This window comes from Phalacrocorax aristotelis, chromosome 6 (genome assembly GCF_949628215.1).
Source record: "Phalacrocorax aristotelis chromosome 6, bGulAri2.1, whole genome shotgun sequence".
Lineage (NCBI taxonomy): Eukaryota > Metazoa > Chordata > Aves > Suliformes > Phalacrocoracidae > Phalacrocorax > Phalacrocorax aristotelis.
In genome coordinates this window covers 23,382,790-23,399,041 of record NC_134281.1, presented here as the reverse complement: position 1 = coordinate 23,399,041, position 16,252 = coordinate 23,382,790, and the positions used below count along the sequence as shown (strand labels likewise).

At 46.6% G+C, this 16,252-nt stretch overlaps 1 protein-coding gene across 1 annotated transcript in view; it reads right to left on the bottom strand.

The window, feature by feature from the left end:
• Positions 1-12,460, bottom strand: part of SUSD3 (sushi domain containing 3) — a 36,962-nt gene extending 24,502 nt beyond the window's left edge. The window contains exon 1 of the mRNA XM_075096640.1: positions 12,222-12,460. Coding sequence (XP_074952741.1) covers positions 12,222-12,306 — 85 coding nt within the window. The 5' untranslated portion in view covers positions 12,307-12,460. The remainder of the gene's footprint in view (positions 1-12,221) is intronic.
• Between the last annotated feature and the right edge of the window lie 3,792 nt (positions 12,461-16,252).

The window sequence follows — 16,252 nt, the reverse complement described above, 5'->3', positions numbered from 1 at the left end:
GCTTGGAGCAGGGAAGGGTGCATATACAGAAGAAGAGAGAAGCAAATGCATCCGAAGGAAGAAATAGCACAGTGTCAAACACCAAGCAGCTCTGAAACACAAAAGGGGCAGGAACACTTCAGATAAGTAAGCAGAAGCACAGAGCCAACTACTGTTAGATGCTGGGGACACTTCAGTGGGAATCTGATCCTCCTGAGCCTCATCTTCTGATTGGAGAAAGCTGGTGTGAAGCCAGCAAGAAGAGAAGTTGTGGGCAAGACATTAAATCATCTTGTCAACACAGCTGAGGTGGAGCAGGTGCTGGTGCTATCCCCTGTGCAATCCAGAGCTGCTGCATGGCTGCACCCACTTCATGTGGGGCTGCCAGTTACTCACTTCATAAAGCAGTGATCCCTACATCCAGATGGGAAAATACACAGTAATGTATTGACAACTGCACAGTCCGTGACGACTCAGGGTGCCCTTTGGCGGATGAAGGAAGCCTACTTCAAGGTCTTTTCATGCCTGCTAAGGTAGCAGAAATCTTCAGATAGCAGCAAATTCTTGGCTTCCCTTTCCAAAAGAAACCTTTGTGCTACACCACTGTAAAATCTTACATCCAAATCTGCAGCAGACAAATTCCGTGCACCTCTCTCTACAATCTTGAATTACCTTCTTTTCCCTCTCCCAGAGTTTTTCACCTGGCTTTTGAGCTGCTCAGCACAGTGAATGAGATGTAGGAAGATTTGAGAGCCAGCATTAAACACTTCCCAACCCTACTCTGAAATAGTACAGGGCTGCAAGCAATTTTAATCCATGTAAAATCCAAGCTACATATCACCCAAGTGCTAGGTTAGGGTTTGATGACACCATGTGCAATCCGCTCCTATTTCAAACACAAATAATGTGTAGGATTGGTGTAAAATGATTCTTATTCATGCCTTTTATGTTATTCTTTTAAGAGAGGATTTGTTCCAGACACCATACTGCCACCTCCATGACTGATTTTTTTTTGCCAATTTACATCAAAGTTAGGTTATTCTCATCTGTAGATTTTACTCTTGGATCTAGCAATGAGGGCAATACTGAATATTTCTCTTCTTATGGGAATAATTAAATGAGAAAAAAGAACTAAATGAAAAATGAGGTATTTGATGAAGTCCCCAGTAAAGCAAGAATAGATGTTTTTTCTGTGCTTTATTAGTCTGTTTACCAACAGAATTTTAAAAATAGGTTATGACACTTCTGAAAAATTAATAATAGTGCAACTTTCGAGAACAGGAAGGATCCATTAAACCTAAAGCAGATTAGAAGCGTTCATCTATTTATCTCTTCACCATTACTTCCATATTAAAAAAAAAGAAGTAATTTTATATCTATATCTCTGTATATATCTCCACTATGGAGTGCACCAGCATTACGCCTTAAATCAAACCATTCCCAATTGAAAATTACCTGTGGAAGCGATGCCAACAGTTGCTTTTGTGACTGACTGTTTGGTGAATTGAGCTAATATTCATAGAATCATAGAATAGTTTGGGTTGGGAGGGACCTTTAAAGGCCATCTAGTCCAACACCCCTGCAATGAGCAGGGCCATCTGCAAGTACATCAGGTTGCTCAGAGCCCTGTCCAACCTGACCGTCGATGTTTCCAGGGATGGGACAGATACCACCTCCCTGGGCAACCTGTCCCAGTGTTTCACCACCCTGAGCATTAAAAATGTCTTCATTATATCTACTCTGAGTCAACCCTCTTTTAGTTTAAAACCATTACCCCCTGTCCAATCGCAACAGGCCCTACTAAAAACTCTGTCCCCATCTTTCTTATAAGCCCCTTTTAAGTATTGAAAGGCTGCAATAAGGTCTCCCCTCTTCCATCATTCTAAAGCAGATAATACATAAATTACATATTTGCACAATGCAGAGTTTGTAGCCTAGTTTCTAAAACAAAGATCAGAGATTAAAATTAAGAGGAATAACTTGAAATGAGCTTTTCACCTGCACTACAGCTGAGACCCTGAATATATCAAATGTCCTGGGGCAGACAGACCTGATGGGCCAGTGCTCTCACCAGGGTGTAAAGGAAATCCACTGCTCCAGAGAGCTGAACGCCAACACATCATCCCCACCAGGCAGTGGGCGGTGCAGCCCTTGCTCTGCTTGCTGCCAAAGCCTGTTAGCACCGCTTCTTGGTATTTACAAGAAGGAGAACAGAAGTAACTGGTTACACAATACCACAGACTTCTACAGATGGTCCTCAACCTCCCCTGTGTATCTCTACATCCACAGTCCCTGGAGAGGTTCAAATCCAAAGCAAGATGTGAGTGTTACCCCAGGATCTGTCACCCCATCTTTAGGGAAAGCCAGACAGAATCAGGGATGTGAGAAACATAAAGCAAGAAAAATTAATCATAGAATCATTGAGGTTGGAAAAGACCTCTAGGATCATCAAGTCCAACTGTCAACCCAACGCCACCATGTGTCCTAAACCAAGTCCCAAAGGGCCACATCTACAAGTCTTTTAAATACCTCCAGGGATGGCGACTCTACCACCTCTCTGAGCAGCCTGTTCCAATGCCTGACAACCCTTTTGGTGAAGAAGTTTTTCCTAATATCCAATCTAAACCACTTCTGATGCAGCTTGAGGCCATTTCCTCTCGTCCTATCGCTACTAACTTGGGAGAACAGACCAACACCCACCTCACTAAAACCTCCTTTCAGGTAGTTGTAGAGAGCGATAAGGTCTCCCCTCAGCCTCCTCTTTTCCAGGCTAAACACCCCAGTTCCCTCAACCTCTCCTCATAAGACTTGCTTTCCAGACCCTTCACCAGCTTCATTGCCCTTCTCTGGACACACTCCAGCAACTCAGTGTCCTTCTTGTAGTGAGGGACCCAAAACTGAGCACAATATTCAAGTACCGAGTATAGGGGCACGATCATTTCCCTACTCCTGCTGGCCACATTATTCCTGATACAAGCCAGGATGCCATTGGCCTTTTTGGCCTCCTGGGCACACTGCTGGCTCATGTTCAGCCGGCTGTCAACCAACACCCCCAGGTCCTTCTTTGCCAGGCAACTTTCCAGCCACTCTTCCCCAAGCCTGTAGAGTTGCATGGGGTTTTTGTGACCCAAGTGCAGGACCCGGCACTTGGCCTTGATAAACCTCATACAGTTGACCTCAGCCCATCGACCCAGCCTGTCCAGGTCCCTCTGCAGAGCCTTCCTACCTTTGAGCAGATCCACACTCCCGCCCAACTCGGTGTCATCTGCAAACTTACTAAGAGAGCACTTGATCCCCTCATCCAGATCATTGATATTAAACAAGACTGGCCCCAACACTGAGCCCTGGGGAACACCACTCATGACCGGACGCCAACTGGATTTAGCTCTGTTCACCACAACTCTCCATCAGCTCAACTCTGAATTTGAAATTTGCAGGTCAGGAATCTGTTTCTACATCATTTTCCTTCTCTCCAGGGAATAACAAAAACTAGGAGTATCGCCGCACCTTCCCTCTGCTGCCAGGTCCCTCTCTGTTCTCAGCCAGGTTTTGAAAGGCACATCCTGGCTGGCTGAAATGTCCTTCATGAAACATCAGGCCGGTGAAGTCTGCAGTATTGTATTTTCAACTTTCATCATTATTTTTCCCCAGTGCTCATGAATAACTTCATTTGTTAAACCTGTGCAGCCGACAGTAATATTTCTGCAGATGGCGCAGAGAGATACATGGGCTCCATTAACCAGACGCTGTATATTTTCCAGTGGAAACTATGATGACCAGAAATGTTAAAATTTCCCCTTGACCATAGTTGAGATAAGAGATTATTTTGGCCCAATGCTCAAAGCATTTTGTATCACCACAATAACCACAAGAAAACAATCAACATGACAAAACAGAAGTTAAACAAATATGCTACAGAACGCCAATGATTTTGGGAAATCTAAATTTCATCATCCAACTCAATATTTAGCACCTTGCTAAGAGCAATCAGGTATCAAGAAGCAAACGGACAAGTTTTACTAGCAGCCTGTCTTTGGTGAACCTTCCTCCATGCTCATACGGGAGCCTGATGTGAGAGAGAGCCCACAACTGCTTACGAAAGCAAAACTATTTCAGCAACCTCCCTTCACACAGAGATGATGATGGGCATTTCTGGGGTCTGGAGAAGGCTGTGGGCACTCACTTGTAGGAACGTGAATTGGAAAACCTGACCCTTTTGTCTGAAAGGGGATGCTCTGACAGAATCCACTTTCTTGGTTTTGTTCCCTTAAGAACACAGAAAGAAGAAAAATGTCAAAACCACCTTGTCTGGCCAGGTCTAATACACGTGCCTTACCAGCACACATCCTATCAATGGGCCCAAGAAAAAGGCTCGCTGTCAGAAAAGGTTCAGTTATGTGGTTTTTCACCTAGAAAATGGTTTAGCACCTCTAAGGATCTCTGCAAAACCTTTTGTCTTTTTCTCTGTAAAGCAGATTTTTTTTTAACACCTAAGTGGATCAATTTTATATTTAACCTGAAAGCCAGTTGGAACAAACCCAACATTTTCTGGCTTCCCTTAATAATTATCTAAGTTTTATCACCAAAATTAAACATTTCAACAGATCTCTGGTAAATTGAACAAGATTCAGATTTTACTGCTTCTTGCAGATGAGAAAACTAAAATAGAGAGAAACCAGCAGCAATGTTGTCCATTAAGCTCTGGATCTACAGATTCAATATATAAATCACTGGTGCTTCTGGTGACACCCAGTGGGCTGCACAGATGAGCAGGAGAGCTGGGCAGAGCTAAGCTAAGAATCTTGGTAATTAAAGGGTACAGGATAGAAAATTATTATCTGAACACACCTGATGGAAAACAAGTCTGAATAAGATGCCCTGGCAACATCAGATATCTGCTTTTAACACGGTTTTCAATAGTATGTTTAATTTGCAATAGACTGGGTAGAAATTCGACATTTCATTGCGAAGTTATCCACAGGAGAAGCCAAAAGAAACCTATTTTCACAAAAAGCTCTTGTTTTTTAGGAGCCATAGATGGACGAAGGATGAAGTATGCCCTACTGGATAAATCAATGGGGCAGAAGCTGCTGCTTGTGCTCCACAGGAGCCCCCTGTGCTGCCGCCCGCTCAGCCACCCTTTGGGGAGCCCTCCTGCCATATCCCCCTGGAAGGAGGGCAGCATCCCTGTGGGTCTATTGCCTGCACTCTGACATGCTCCCACGCCTCACCACTCACCTGGGCAGTATAGAGAAATGGAGCTCAGCCCAGCTGTGTGTTTGGTCCCTATGCAGCCAGTGACAGCTCCGAGTTATCTGCCTGCAACAACTGTTTTGTCTGGTTTGTGTACAGCAGGGTGCAAGCTTGCTTGGGGTAATGAAGGTTGCTGATAAGAGCAGATGTCACCCAGTGATGCAGCTGGTGGCTTCTTGCTTCTGCGTGACATTTGCCAGACTGGGCACAACCTCCATGGACAGCAGAAATCCCTAACGATGGCAGGGACACAAGGCGAACACTGCACTGATGTTGCCTTGATTGAAAAATGCTTGAGTGGGAAGAGTCCAGAGCTGGCCAAAAACCACTTCAGGCATTAGAAAATTGACCCCCAACATGAAATTTTAGGTGGACCAGAAATGCTTGCTACTTGACGGTCACATGCTCATTTTGGCCAAAAACCCCCAAAGAATAGGAATTACGTTTGCACAAAGCACTTATTCATAAAGAATATAGAAACTGTTCAACCTTTTTTCTTTGAAACTACTTTCTCATTTTAAAATGGACTACTGAATATACATTTGTTAGTTTTCTAGAGGAATTTCCAACCATCCTGTTAAGCAAAACCAGCCTGAATGCTAGAGACCTTACCTGCATTTGCTCCCCCTGGCTGGACTGTTTTGGCTTCTGCAAGTCCTTTTTCCTTCCCAATAGCAAACTGAAGCTGTTCCTGTACTTGGTTTGATGTGTTAAGCTGCTAAATGCACACCACAGAGCTGTGACCTGGCATTCGCAACTGTCAGCAAGAATTTCTGTGAATAATTGATTTTTTTAGACACCAGTCTGAAAGAGTTAGCAATAGCATGCAATTTATTATGGTGATAAAAATCATTCACGGACTGAGAAACTAAGCCAGATTTAGAAGCCTCCTCTGCGGCTTTATCACTTTTTATTTTTCTTCTCTTTTTATTTTTGGCTGCTGGGTTTGCCTTTCATGTTCCTACTCTTCACCCATGACAGCAGACACACAGCCAGGAACTTGGCCATGGACACAAAAACAACCTACAAAACTGCAAGGTGTGAAAGTCATGCAGCATCCTGCCAGAAACTATTCAAGCACGGCAATGATTAACAGTATGAGTCAATAAACACATCTGCTTTCAGCCTCCCTGGCCATAGGAATTAGTGAAAGATGGCATGAAGATTGACAGGGATACCAGTATAAGGACAGGGAACCAGTCCATAGTGTTTACTTTTTTGCATTAAAAAAAAGTCAGTGATTGCAGGTGAATTATACACAGAATGACAAGTAGCTTAAGCAAGTAGGTCAAAGGACAGCAGCCCCATGCCCCTCCCTTTCTTGAATTGCACATGTCTAAGAAGCTAAGATCTGCATCAGATAATTCAGCTAAGTCACCGGCAGCTTTTGGATGGCCAGAATACAGGCAAGGACAGTCACTGATTCATTTTTTAAATGAGTGAAAAACTTATTCCCAATCTATATTTCTGTATTAATTAATGATAACAGGCCAAACACCAGAGCTCTCTCTTGCCTATGCAAAACTGCCACTGACTTCATGGGGCACCTCTTTTAGAGCAAAGTGAAATCTGTCTGTCCAGTTCAGGTGCCTCTTTTGTCCCAGCTAAATCACAAAGGTCATAGTCTTGGAGATTACTGCAGCTCTGAGGAGAAACTCTCCTGGGTATAATTCTACTCTTTTACATGAAGGCACAGATTATCAGGAGGAATAAAAAAAAACAAAACTCCCCCCTTGCACCTCCTTTGGCCACCCCAGACCAAAACATCTTCCCAAACAGTGCTTCCCAGCCCACACATGCACTCAGGTTTTTTTACACCATCTCCTCCTTTCACCTAACCCTGCTCCTGTCCCCATTTTCAACACTTCTCAAAATAATTCCCAATCAAAGGCCCTCGGTTTAGGAGACTTGTACATGTAAGCAGTACTGTGTCTGGCTTTATTTCATCCCAGAAATAACAACTCAATAATCACTTCCAACTCCGTTAGAGGAAAAGCAAGCAGTTAACCCATCCTCTTAACCTGTGAGTGTTTCTACCAGCTGCTGTTGCTCCAGTTTATGCTGACACAGCTGCGAGTGCTGCCTTCCTGAGCAGCCTGGAGACTGTTGGACCAGCACCTCTGCACCTGCCATAGAGGCTCTGCTCTGCTGGCAAAAGCTGGGACATAAACCAGGCACCAGCTCAACCCTGTCTCCGAGACCCTCAACAGATACAGGAATTGATTTATTTTGATGAGCGGTTGCTCATTCTGCAACTTCTGCATTTCTCACTGTCATCTTAAAACAAACAAAATGCGAGAGAGACAGGCTTCCATCAAGACTGCAAAATCACATCTCTGTTAGTCTTTTGATCCACTGAGCTAGTCAGAATTGCTCTTCAGAGTAACACGCTTGCTTATCTGTGACAGCATTTGAAAGACAGCATGCCAATAAAATGCCTACATAAAAGCTAGCAACTGTCATACATGTTGGCTTGTCCCCATCAAATTATTGAAAGCAAGATCCTGTATTGCTAGGCACGTAAAAAGTCAGTGGCAATCGTGACTAAATAAGCTAAGTAGTGCTAATTTCGGCACAGTTAAAATTCTTTCTGCTGCAGAGTTGCAGACTTGCATTGGGAGGCTCTGCTTTCTCAAAGGAGTCCAAAGACCTCAGTGGAACAGCCAAACCAGCAGTGTTTTGGCCCTTTAAAATGGACCATGTTTCAGGCCACAACTAACCCAGAAACTGCTGGATTATCTGATGTCATTTGGGTGGTTTTGTTTCTGTGTTCTGAAGCTGACTTCTCATTTTTTGATGTTTTGGGTCCAAAACATTCAGCTCACTTTATTCCCTAGCTGAAATTCGTAAGTCTAGGCATAATTCATCTCTATAACCTAGGTAATTTAAGACTAGCTAGGACAAAGCATTGGAGAATACCATAGAGAACAATCTTGTACCGTGGAGACCTATGCCAGAAGACCTAATAACTTTTTTTCCTTTTCTATTTTGTACTGTTCTAGAGTTTTTATGACAAGCACAAAAATCATTCCCTCAAAGCAGTAACAATGCCTGGTGCGAATGCCTAGCCATTAAGATTAGCATCTTGCAGTACAGGAGATAAAACCAATTAGCTGAAATTCTGCAACTGTCACTTCTTTCACCTTATTTAATAAAAGGTTTCACTTTGAACTCATGGGAGAAAAAGGAAGGAGAAATAACCCTGAAGAACTTACAAGACCATATATTCCAAGTTGTGTCATGTTCTGCCCTGTGGAAATGGAAATTCAGGATCAATGTTTTCTTCCCGAGCCTCAGGATCACAGGAACAAACCGAGAAACCTCCTTGCAGCCTTTCTGCAGAGCAGCAGTGCTCTTGGCTTTGAAGAACAACTTTGGTTTTGCTTTCCTGGAAGAGCAACTGCGAGTTCTCAGAGACACAATTTCAGTTTCTGCACTGGCATGGAAACTCATTTCAGAAAAAAAAGCTCATAACAAAAGACCAGACACCTTGAGTCACACCAAAGATACACCCAGCCTGGTACCTACAACCCACTATGGCCACCAGTCACCCAGAGTATAACTGAGCAAATATGTGGTAATACCTCTTCCACTCTCCAGCAAACTGTAGCTTGTATCAGCCCTAAGCCAGAGATCATGCCTCTTCCCTAAAATGGTGTCTGCTAGACAACTTCTTCCATGACTTGGTCTGGAGGTAGCATTCACAGTGTCCTGCAGCACATCTGCCCTTACCTCAGGTGGCCTCTCTTCTTCCCTGGTTTGGGAAGGCAGAGGATCGAAGCAGAACCACAATTACAGACAACAACCCAGCAGCAAGAGATTTATAGATTTATAACCCAGCATAATGATTATTTCTGGCATGTTCTGTATTTCTTTCCTACACTCCCTCTGTCTGTGGCTGCACCGATGTGTTTGTAGATGTACCTATATGTTTACAGAAGTACATGCTGCCTGAAAGAGCTACAGGATTGCATTGAGGAATGATGGAGGAATCACAGCAAAAAACAAGGTACCACCCTGGAAAAACAGAGGGCTAGAGCCCCCAGCTTCAGCAACACAGAGACTGAAAATAAATAATGATACACCTTCATTACTCCTTCCTCTTTTACCTATTTCACTCAAGAAGCCCCCAATGTAATTTGAGCAGCTTCAGAGGCAACAGCAACACAGCAGCAATGCAGTAGCTGGGCTGATGACAGCACCCCTGCTTCATGGCAATTCCCACAAGGCAGGAAAGTGCTCCGGTCACTGCTTACATGAGCATTTCAGAATTTCAGAGGCTTTTCCAGATAATATAACAAGCCTGGCAAGAGACAGTTGATTAGTATCTGTCCATAATAAACTACCACCGAAAGGCAATAATACGGTAATGCTGCTGTGACAGCAAAACAGCCACACTACAATATGGAACACATAAAAGCATCTGTATCATTTAAAAATGTAACAGGCTGAATTGAAGAAGGCTTCTTCTCAGCTTTGAGACATTTGCTGCACTATTCCCCATCCTATGCTCCTGCTCTGCACGTTTGCCCTTCTGATGCGCAGAATGCATGAGCAAGAGACTGATGTACCAAGGTGTTAAATCTGGCTCCCAGAGCTTCTGTTGCAAGTGTGCTGCTGAACCTTCTCAAGCATAGGGTGGTATCATTCTCCCTGCTCATGGTGAGATGCTCAGAGGGAGAAACCCATCCTTAAAAAGTAGGCAAGACAAGGAAAAGCAGCCAGCGTTTGAATTTCACAGCTGTGTTTCAGGAAGCTGTAGGACCCTCTAAGTGCTACAAGCATCAGGCTGTGCCAAGGAACTTCGTTTAATTTCTCTCTCATTCACACATTAATTCAAATGGAAATCTTGCAACATTTTTTTTCCATCCTCTGCAAAAGGAATGGGCGAGGGAGGTTGTGCAAATCTTTATTATCACCCTATTGTTTATGGCCTGAAATTTTACAAAAGGGGGCATTCAATCAAAGCAGCATGAAATATGAACACCAATAATAACATGATACAATGAATGACACTGCATAACAGTCGTCATCAGCTTTCTCTAGAGGTCACTTCTCCAGCAAATACTGCTGCATAAATAACACGGTTACATTTTAAATCAAGCATCCTGAACGAGAGTTTAATTTAAAATTATACAACAAATAGTCATAATTTTAGCTATCTAAGCCTCTTGGATTTAACAGTCCACCTACCTCAATATATTGCCCCAGAAGACAATTTGACGCAACAAATAAAAGCAGCCAAATATACATGATTTTACAATATTAAAAAGTCAGTAATTAGTAGCATTAGCACCAGACTAGAGCAACAGGGTCTACATTGAGTTTTAGTTGTTAATTCTCTAAGTAGCTTTCCCAGAACTTGTTCTGCATTTTTTAAAGTGAGCTGCTCTATTAAATTAAAATTAAATGCACAGTTAAGCACATTCAGTGGATGCAATATAAAGCATTGCCACGCTGTTAGCCTAAACACATTTGCTCATTTCTGTCAGCACAACTAAATCAGTTCATGGATAAAGTCTGTTAGAACCATACAAACAAATCACAGGGATACGTACGGACAGGCTGCAAAGGAGAAGAAGGTCCCTGAATTTCAGGAGTGTTCAGCTCTGCTTCCACTGAAGCCAGGGAAAAACCCTGTCTACCTTGCGATCTGCAGTACAGCAGGGAGGAACCCAGGTGAGCAGCCCTACACCGAAAGCAGCTCACCCACAGCTGCATCGAGCTCCAGCAGGCTCCTTCCATCTAACCTCAATCCCAGACTCAAGAGCTCTCTGGGGCCATGGCTCTGTCTCCCTCCCGGAACCAGAATCTGGCAGGGGTGATAGCCCCTGAGCAGCATGCACGCTTGCGTCAGGGCCAGACCCTCCCATCAGCTCCCATCATCATCAAGGTAATCGGAACCATTCAAGTCAGGTTTTGAAAGGATGTTATGATCTCTGTGATCAACCTGAATAACAAAACTGAGGGTGAAGAGAGAAAAAAGGAAGCATAAAAGCTTTGATTGGTTTCTCATTCCACTCCTCAGTGTATTATCCTATTCCATTAAAACACCACTATCTTAATTTTCTACCCAGTCAATTTACATTTGCCCAGATATGATTTCTCTTTGAGGACCAGCCACTTCTAACAGGCTGCAAGAAGATATGCGCTGCACCCCTTCCCTCTGTAAAAGTATACTTGATTTCATGTTTGCCCAGCCCTCATAACTGCGAGTTGCTTGCCACCACAGCACCCCGCGTTCACTCAAGCGAGCCGACTCCAAACTCCCATAAATTAACCCCGTGCTTCTTATTTAAGAGCGATTAAACTGCAGTGGAGGCCCAGGCAGCGGGCTGCCGCCTCACCAGGCCCTCCAGCACAGGACACCCCAGGCAGGACTGTTTCCTTAAATTTCTACCGGGGCTCCGGTAGCCATCTCTGGAGGCTGGGGTGACCTGCTGGGGTGGCTCTTGGGAGGGGGCTGCTGCATGAAGCTCTGCTCGGACCCCCATCCCTGGGGCTGCCCGGGGCAGCCCTCTCCCTGCCTGACTCCGCACCTCCGGGGCTGGCACCCCACCCTCTCCCCGCAGGACCTGTCCTTCCCCGCTAGGCACCCGGAACGCAGCCCCGGCAAAGCCGTTTCAGGGCCGCCGGGATCTCGCGAGCCCCTTCCCGCGCCCCGGGGCGTTGTATCCCCGAGAACTTCACGGTGAGGACGAGGTGTCCCCCTCCTCGTCCGCGGGGACCGGCCCCGCAGCCGGCACGGAGGATGAAGACGGGGGCGCCCTTCAAGGAGAGGGGGCGTCCCGGGCTCCTTCCCAGGAGACACACACCCTGTCCGGGGGTCCCGCACCCTGCCCCGGGTACTCCGCACCCCTACGCGGAGGTGGGTCCCGCACCCTGACTGGGAACCGGCGCTGCACCCGCTGCCATCCCCTCTCCCGGTGCGGCGCAGGAGGGAACTTGTGCGCGGAACGATACGGGACCCTGCGGAGCCACGCTCGTACCTGTGTATCCGCGGGGGCTGCCGCTGTCCCGCCCGGGCGCGGCGGTGCGCGGCACCTCCAGCCCCGGCGCCGTGGCTGCCGGCATGGCTCCGCCGAGCCCAGCCGCGCCGCGCCGCCCCGGCAGGTGCAGCCCGCGCCCGCCTCCTCCCGCCCTCCGCCGCCGCCGGGGCCGGGCCGGGCCGCCCCGGGCGCCCGCCCCGCGGCCCCTCCACCGGCACCCGAGGGGCGGGAGGAGGGGAAGGGGGAGGAGGAGGAAGGCGGGGGGTGGCGGCTGCTCGGAGATGGGGGGAGCCCAGGCGCCGCCGCAGCGGTTCCCCGGCCCGCTGTGACCGTGGGGCACCGGGCAGCGCCATGCTGTAACACCCCACCGGGGCCGGTGGCTGCCCCCAGCGGCACCCAGTGCTCGGCCCAGCCTCTCCCGACCCGCGCATCTGCCCCGGAGCGGCCTGGCGGGGATGCGGCGCCGGGCAGAGGGCTGCCTGCCTGCCCTCGAGCTGCCTGCTCTGCCAGCCCTTGGCCGCCAGTGCGGCCGGGATGGTGCTCGCAGCCCGGAGAACCTCAGCCTGGGGCGGGCTGGTCTCATGGGTCTGGTCTTCTCGTTGCAAACATGCTGCCTACTACTCATCGTGCCATTATATGCCAGGAGCTGCATCTCTCACGTACATGCCACTTATGATCTTCAAAGTTGTGTTTATTTTCACTGGGATCTGAAACTATACTCACTGGATAGTGCCAAGACCAATTATCTTCCTACCTGGGAGCTGGACAGCATACACCAATGCACACAAGCTCTTCAATGAAACCTAAGCGCCTTGCACTCATTTCATGTGTAATATTGTGCCTGTCATATCCTGGCTGTATCACCCACAGTCCCTTATTACCCCGCCAGCATTACCTCAATGAGTGAGTTTGGGCCCCAGCAGTGTTTGGTGAGATCATTGATTTGCTGACACTGGCAGTAGATTCAGAAATGTACTTCAGTGGTTTGCAGTGTATGCCCTGGAAAAGCAAGCGGAGGAAGAGCAGGCTCTTCTCAAGGAGCAATGCTTGATGATGCTGAGCATATGGTCTGGGGCCCACACTAAACACTGCGGCTATTAACACTCACTCCACTTGTTTTACCCTCTCATTATTTTTTTTCACATGGAACTAGAGGAAAAAAGGTCTATAGGAGCAGATTGGAGAGATGAAATTCCAAGATGCACCAAACCGAAACAGACTGAGAAAAATCTTCTAAGGCTCTCCTGGCAGCATCAAATGAAGTGGGATCATACCCATGGGTAGTAGTGACACAGCTACTCTGTGCTACTGGACATAGCACTCTTCCCTGTGAGCTTATTTGGTGGGGAGTCCATAGAAATGTTGCGGATATAAAGGACTGCTATTTATATCTCTACAACTAAAACACATTCTAAAAGTAATACTTGGTCACATTATAGAAAAAAAACAGCATTTTTGAAAACACTGCATGTAACGAATTAGGTCTGCACATCCAGTAACACCAAATACACATAAATCTAATTTAAGTCAACAGGAACTATAGCTCCTGCAATCAAGTCCTTCACGGCTGTGAAGCCAGAGGAATACCAAATCCTGAATCTTACCAAAGGTAAGATTTTTTTTTTCCTTAAGCCATTGTTACTGCAACTGCTATTATGCAATTAAAGCTGAACACAACTGTGTTGCTAGTCAAATCTTTTCTTACATGGCTTAAGAAGCAAGTTCAGAAGCAGCATCTGAATCCCACTCACCTTATGTCAACACTTAGTTTCTCTTTGTAATGGAAATTGTAACTCAGCAGAGGTGGTTTTGCTTAGTGTGCCCTGGAGCACCACAGGCAAAGAGCAGCCCTGGCTGTAACCTCCCACAGGGTAGCTTACCCTGGCTTAACGGTGAGTGCTTGAGTGGGGAAGCTAGGGGGGCCTTTGCACTTGCAGTCAGTGGAAGTCTTGCTGATGATCTTAATGGAGAAGGCGGCCAATTCCATTGACCCAATGTCTACAATCCTTACTTAAAATCCAGCTGTCATAAAAGGGAATTTTGCCCAAGTAAGGTGCTGTCATCTGCCATCATCAACAACAGCGACATGATTTCACTTTTAAAGCCACCCTTTGTGTGCAAATACGCTTTGAATTTAGTAAAAAAATCTCATCAGCATATTGGGAACAAACACAAGAAAAAAAAGGTGAGAGAGAAGGAAGAGAACAGAGTGATCTTAGAAATTATGAGTTTCCATGCTGCAGCCCAGCTTTTTCCCCTGCTGGACCCCCCTTACTTTGTCTTCAGCATCAGGGGAAGCTGTGCAACCCCAACTAGACACTTGTTGCCTTTGCATAGGGATTGTTTAACCGTTGGCTTTTGCTAAGCTGCCCTAAGGCACAATCTTTCTTCTAATCCTAGTTATTAGAGCTGACTCAAGGCTTGCCAAGGGCACAAGACTGCTGAAGTGACAGTCCCCATCGCCTTGCTGCCTGCTTAGCCAGCAGCTACAGGGCTGCCTACACTCCCCAACCCCGCGGTGGGAGCCTTCCAGCCCTCCAGCAGCAGCAAGCTGATCTCTGGCTCTCTCCCTCCTTTGCAGCCAGCCCTGCTGCCACCATCTTCTTACTCCTCACCTGGAGCTGCAGGAGCTGTCTGGCTCCAGCTAAGCATCAGCCTCTCAAGCCCCAGGCAATGAATCTTGGTTTTGCCTATATTGCTCAGTTGCCTGGAGGAGGTCCATTGAGTTATTCATCATAGCACTCAGCCACAGGTTTCTGTTTAATCAGATAACACATGCATAGGTATTACTGCTAAAAGCCCTCCTTGTGCTCAGCAATTAGATACCCGATAAGGAAACTAGACCCTTAGAAGTGACAGTGAAAGCTGTCCCCAGGGTGCTTCTGGATCAATTGTGTGCTGCTGCCCAAAGGACGTGGTTTCACTCTGCCTCCCAGCTTCTCCTCCTCCTCCTCCCAGCTTCTCCTCCTCCTCCTCCCAGCTATAGGTTTCACCCCTGCCCTTCTGCTGGCTCTGACAGCAAGGTGTGCCAGCTAAACCTGCTAACTCAGCCAAACTAGAGAGCGAAAGCAGCCTCTTTCCTCTTGCCTTGGAATGGGGCTGTTATGCTAACCCAAGCTTTGTGAAACTGGAACCTGAAGCCCTCACCTTTTCTTTCAGCTACAACAGTTACTGCTGGCTTTAGCCACCCCGGCATGGCTCAAGGTCTGCCTGGGAGACTGCATTTTCAGACAGAATCAAGGACTGCTGCATGGAGCAGATGTTTAAGGAACCTTCCAGAGGAGAAATGACCCAGAGCACACCATCTACCTCAGACCGCCACCTTTGAGCCTGTTACAGGCTGCAACATACTCTAGATCAACATCTTTGCAAGAGCAACAGGAGACAGACAGTTCACCACCATTGTACTGACCTCAAAAAGAGGAACTGGGTAAAAGGACCTGTTTAGAAAACAGCCCCTGAGGAAAAGCCAAGCCAGTCAAATCCTCCCAGACAGGCCAGAGACTGTTGGTGGCCACCAGGAGGGAGGTGCAGGACACACCTGCTTATCAGCAAGGACTTGAGAAGGATCAGAAAGGAAAAGCTGGCAGGAGAAAAAAAGTTGTTAGAAGCAAGTAGGTATCCTTTCGAAAACCTGAAGCTGCACCCAAAAGAGGAAAGTAGGAAATCTGGCAGATTAAACGTGAAAAGCACAAGAAGCAGGCCAAAGAGTGGAAGAACAATTTGCAAAAAGCATCAAAATGAATCAATTATTCTTTGGATGCCCTACAAGCAGGAAGTCTGTCTGTCAGAGAACCAGTGGGATCCTTGACCAGGATCTGAAACAAGCACTCAGAGAAGATAAGGTCATAGCAGAAAGGCTGAATGAATTCTTTGCTTACCCTGGAGGAAAATAGGGAGGAAAGCCAAAGCCCCTCTTTGAGGGGACGCACAAGATGGTCCATGTGTTGGTAGGTGATGCTGGGGAATATGCAGACAAAGAACAAGACTAAGTGGCATTCAGCAGGAGTGCAAAAGAAACTCAAGATGAA